General features: G+C 36.4%; 1 protein-coding gene across 1 annotated transcript; it reads left to right on the top strand.

Annotated features, from left to right (window-relative positions):
- The first annotated feature begins 3,345 nt into the window (after window positions 1-3,345).
- Window positions 3,346-4,767, top strand: LOC115686714 (UPF0481 protein At3g47200-like). Its single transcript, XM_056315756.1, has 2 exons — window positions 3,346-3,820; window positions 3,896-4,767. Exons 1-2 carry the CDS (start codon window positions 3,346-3,348, stop codon window positions 4,765-4,767), a joined length of 1,347 nt encoding a protein of 448 aa, XP_056171731.1.
- The last annotated feature ends 739 nt before the right edge of the window (window positions 4,768-5,506 follow it).

Raw genomic sequence — 5,506 nt, 5'->3', positions numbered from 1 at the left:
GCATTTTGATATTTTTTTGTAAATACTCCGTGAATGATGTAAACTTTTGTCAATCACAAATGAATGAAATTTCACTAGAATTTTAAAAAAGTTCTTATTTAATGTAAATTTTTCTATAATTAAATTTCATCTTTTATATATACCTTCACTTTGGAAAATGTAACTGTGATTTTGTTTTGGAAAATCTTCAAAGAGGTTTTTCTATGTTTTATTTTTTTGCATCCGATCATCCCATTATATATATATATATATATATATATATATATAATAGATGTTTTCCAGATGACAAGCCAAAGTTCTTACCATATATGTATAAAAGACAATTTTGTAAGAAAAGATATGATGGTGATATACACAACAAATATAAAATTTTATAAACATGTGACCCTGTTAAAAGGTTGTTTATGTTAAAATTTTTCTAGATTCTACTTGACAATTATTACATAAATTTGCTTGACAGTATAGAAAAGAACTGGTTTTCTCGAATTTTATCTTCTCGACAAAACTAATTTCTACAGAAGTAAAATCTAAAAATGGAAAAAGAAACATATTTTTTTAATTGGTTTTGAGTCTCTATGGTCGGTGTGAGATTTTAGGATTTGGGGATTGGCAATTTTGGAAGGAAATTTCGTTTCTTGTCTATAGGAACACAAGGATAATTAATGAAAGAGTAACTCTTTTTCCACTCCTAGTTTTGCTAAAACACTCCCTAACAAAAGTGTTTTGACTATTTCACCCATTGTGGGTCCCAGCTTTTAGCATCTTAAACCTTCCTTTGGTGTCTTTTTTTGGTTTTTTTTGCGGGTCCCACTTTCCTTCCTCTTCATCCCACCTTTCAGCATTTTTCTCTCTTTCTCTCTCTTGTAAAGAAAATTCCACCAGAAGCACCTCCGTAAAAGCATAAAACTCAGATGAATGATATTTTCTTGGTCTAATTGGTAGTTGTGCAACATACAGAAGCCCTTCTCTATTCAAAACCAATACAATATAATACAGAGGAGGGATTTAACCAGACTTTGCACCACCACCAATAGATTTTACTAGCTAATATGCGAAAATGGGTTGGGCGTGCCCACTTGTTTTCCACTTTATCAAGAATCGCAAACAAAATGGTAAAAAATTTCAATAAACCTATTGAAATGAGAAGAAAACTGAAATTTATTGGATAAAAACCCTTCATCATTTACTTAGTCTGAACCATAACTAGATCAATATGTGCATCTTGAAATCATTCTGCCAAACAGATTGCAGAAAAGAAAGAGGTCAATGCAAACCAATCTAGGGAAATTTTCAATGAAAAGAATATTCAAAATTCACTTAAAAAATCAAATGCATGCTTTATCAAAACAGAGTCAAAGAAATCACTAAGTTCAATCGTTAGAAGTTAATGGGATGATAAACCTTTTTTCACTTGGTGAAACCAAAACTCTATAGGATCGAAAAAGACCCGCTTTTCTCTTTCCACTCTTCCCCATTAAATTTCAAAAACTTTAACTAATATAATCCCAAGAATGAGAGAAACTCAGCAATGCCAAAAGGCCTTACTCAAGATTATCCTCAAAAGCATAAACTTTAATCAGATTCAATAGTAAACAAGGAATGAATAAAAAAAAAGAAATGAAAGAAGGAAAAAAAGAAAAAACACCTTCAGATTCATTGACCTAAACCCATCACAACGAAAATTACCACATTACTCAACTTTAACCAACACTTCGAATTTAATCAATTTATCCAACACCCACAATAAAAAACGACGCAAAAATCATCTCAAACATCAAAGAAAAGAAAGTGAAAGGAGGGAGATAAAGAGAAGGGTGAAGATGAAAGAAAGTAAGACCCGCAAAAGAATATTCCAAGAAAAGGACGCTAAGAGAATGCAAAGGATGCTGAAAGGTGGGACCCACAATGGACAAAATGGTCACAATATTTTGTTGGAGAGTGTTTTAGTCAAAGTAGGAGTGGAAAAAACGCAACCCTTTTTAGATACCCTTATAATGTCTTACATGCTAGTATAAAAGTGTCTCACCAATCATAAGGGAAAATAAAAAATTCTTTGACATAGTGAATTAACATACTTGATTCTTTTTAGATTAATGAAATTAAAAAATAAAAAGTTCACTAAAAAAATGATCTTATGATAAAGGAGGGACGAGAACTAAACTAGCAATGATGGAGAAAAGACTAATTTTTATTTATTTCTAGATAGCAATAAGTTTTAATTTCACGAAAAACCATAGGAAGAAAATAACTAAGTTAAAGGAAAATGTGCGAAGATGGAACCCGTTAAAGTCGATCTTGCCTGTCTAGTAAAAAATGAGTGAACTTAGTCATATAGGGGTGGAAATAGCCCCATCCAATCCGAGTCACTAGATATTCACAATGTGTCGATTTGTAATATTTTTTAATAGGATTTATATTTACTCCCTAAACAAAAATAAGAGAATTGCTTCCTGTGATTTATTATTTAATTTTTTGGGGTAATTTAAGTTGTGAATTTACCTTTTGGTATGAAAATGGCTATCAAAATCCATCAATGCAAACTGCTTTGTTTTGGGCCCACGCGCTTTCGAGTCAAGGATGAGTGAACCGCGCCGGCGCTTTACTCGTCTTCATTTGGCCCCACGCGTTTTTGGATATGTCCTTTCGTATTAGAAAATGCCCTCCAAAGCCGGTCACTGACCTTGGACAGCTCATAAAGCCTCGTCGACAACTCATAAAGCCTCGTCGACTTTGCCGCATGTAAGTCGAGCCCTCTTTTGTTTTCAATCAAGGAAAAATTGACATAAATGATCTATGAAATTTGATTATATAATTTTTAAATTTTTAGTTTGTTTAATATAATTTTTGAATTTTAGTCCCATATGTAATCTGGTTCTTGAACTTTCAATTTATTCAATGTAATCCATGAAATTTTAGTATATTTCCAATTTTATCCTTGAATTATATGAAAATATTTAATAATGTTCTTAAACTTGATTTGACGGAAGGATGTTTAATATAGTTTGGAGATTAACTTGAAAATATATCAAAAGTATAGGGACCCTATTGAACAAAATAAAATTCAGGAAAGATATTGCAAATTGGGTTAAAGTTTAGGGATCATATTATATATTGAGCCAAAGTTCGATAAGTATTTGTGTTATTTTCCCTTCAATTAACAATCTCAGAAATAAACTAGACTAAGTAACAACTTGCCGCTACAGCTTGTTCCATGGCCTTTTAAAATGTCTACATCCCTCACGTTTTTCATGGATACACTGCACTTACTGATATCCTTTCATTTCTCTCTCTAGCTACTGAAATTCCGGCAAGAAGTTCACGTTGATTCTACAATTTTACTTGCCCATGGACAACAATCAAGGAGGTCATCAAGCAACCGCCGACAAACGTGGGATCGAGATCATGAAGCAGATGTTATTGCCTTGCATGTCTGAAGATCTGAAGGCAGTGCCGAAACTATTAAAAGAATCAGCAGGCCAAAGCAGCTGTTGCATCTTCAGTGTCCCTCATCCACTTGCTGGAGGAAACACCGAGCCGTGCCAGCCTCGCGTCATCTCTATTGGCCCGTACCACCATGGGAATCCACAATTGCAGATGCTTGAGGAGCACAAGTGGAGATACCTCCGCGCTACGCTGCACCAAATCCATCCGCACGGTATCGGTCTCGAGGACCTCATCGATGTGGTGGCGCCCAAAGAGGAAATGATCCGGCAATGCTACTCGAAGAGCACCGACAGTTTCAGCGGACCTGATCTTGTGAAAATGATGGTTCTTGATGGATGCTTCATCATCGAGCTCCTCCTTCGAAGAGAGAGATCCGATCCTAGCTACAATCCCCTATTAGGAACATCATCCAAGTTCGCTTCTCTTCGGGGGAACCTTCGACTATCCGAACCGTCTGATCCCGACGATCCCCTATTAAGAAATTCATACGTGTTCGCTTCTCTTGTGCGGGACCTTCTACGGCTTGAGAACCAGGTCCCATATTTTGTTCTCGAGGATTTGATGGAAATCACTAGTGTTCCAAAAGAAGTCTTGGCCGATCTTGCCCTCAATTTCTTCAAAGACGTCCTGAAAATACACGATAGTCGCTCAGCGAGACCTATCGATCCAAAAGCAGTGCATTTACTTGATTTAATTCGTCTAAGCTTAATTCCTTGGGATCAACAAAGCAGGAGCTCATCTCATACATCGGTCCGATCTGGTTCCAAGGGTTTTGAAATCATCGGATCTGCTTCCAATTACCGTAGACTGGGAATTAGATTGTGGCCAACAAGAGCCAGCAGCACCTTCCTGGACATCAAATTTAATTCTCAAAGCCAATGCTTTAAGATTCCGACACTAACAGTCGATGATACTTTCATTTGCATCCTCCTCAATATGGTTGCTTTTGAACAGTGTCATGGCCAATGCAACAAGCATGTAACCGCCTATGCCATGTTCATGAGACAGCTCATTCAAACAGAAGAGGATGCACAACTTTTGTGTCACAGTGGAGTCATTCAGGATTTCCATGGGCGCAAGAAGGATGTTGCACGCTTCTTCCGTGAGATCTGTCAGGATGCTTCATGCGATATCCAGGGGACCTATCTAGCGTCGATTCAACTCCGCGATTGGTATACCCCGTTTCGTATTTGGAAAGCAGTCCTGAAAGAAGTATATTTTTCCAACCCAGAGGTGTCTATTTCGGTGATAACTCTTTTAGTGACGCTTACAGGCGTGATTCAAACAGTGTACGCTCTGTTGCAATACTATCAGCCCAAGTAGCAGGCAGCAAGCTACATCTTCCTTACTAATTCCATTACATGTATTGACACTGTTTTCAATGAATCTTTAGAGTTGTTGATACTTTTCTCGTGGCCACATCGATCTTGAATAAATGGTTGAATAGTTATGCATCACTAAAGTGGTGATCGCTAGGGCAGAGCAGGAACCGCCAATCCAGTTCCTTCGGGAATTTGGAACCCACCCGGCCCAAGGCCTAGCCACTAGTAGCACCAGCCGGGTCAAAACGGTGCAATTTTTTCCCAAAATTTTAAAATTATGAAGTTTAATTGATTAAACCGTGCTCTAGAACTATTAAAATTAAAGTTACACGAAAAAAAAAAAAGTGAACTGGTGCAACATCGGCTTTATTTTACTAGCCATGCTAAATACTTGTGTGACAAATACATGAACTTTTCCGCCCATAAAGAGCGCTAGTTACAAAAGAATTGAGAAAACTTCAAGACCAGTTTGAAGCCGCTAATGTATATATTTCGGGAGAATTACCAAAAAAGTTCTAAACCTATTATAATTATGTCAATTCAATCATAAACTTTTCTTTTTTGGCCAATTGAGTCCCGAATCTTTTGCATTTGTATCAATTCAGTCCATCCAATCAATTTTGTTTGGAAATCACTGACATAGACGCCGGCCATCCTACGTGGCGTGATCGGCACTAACCTGGATAATTTTTAATAATATTTATTTTTTTAATTTTCTATTTATTATTTTTCTTTTCTTT

Source organism: Syzygium oleosum, unplaced genomic scaffold (assembly GCF_021117445.2).
Source record: "Syzygium oleosum isolate NSW1041296 unplaced genomic scaffold, Sole_v2.1 Sole_v2.11, whole genome shotgun sequence".
NCBI classification, from domain to species: domain Eukaryota; kingdom Viridiplantae; phylum Streptophyta; class Magnoliopsida; order Myrtales; family Myrtaceae; genus Syzygium; species Syzygium oleosum.
The sequence above is the reverse complement of the archived record's forward strand: the minus strand, read 5'-3'. Positions and strand labels throughout refer to the sequence as shown.

What these genes read in the sequence shown, in the direction of transcription:
- LOC115686714 (XM_056315756.1), top strand. Translation starts at nt 3,346, where the DNA reads ATGGACAACAATCAAGGAGGTCATCAAGCAACCGCCGACAAACGTGGG. An exon ending in CCTTCGAAGAGAGAGATCCG is followed by an intron (nt 3,821 to 3,895) that starts ATCCTAGCTACA and finishes GACTATCCGAAC; the next exon opens with CGTCTGATCCCGACGATCCC.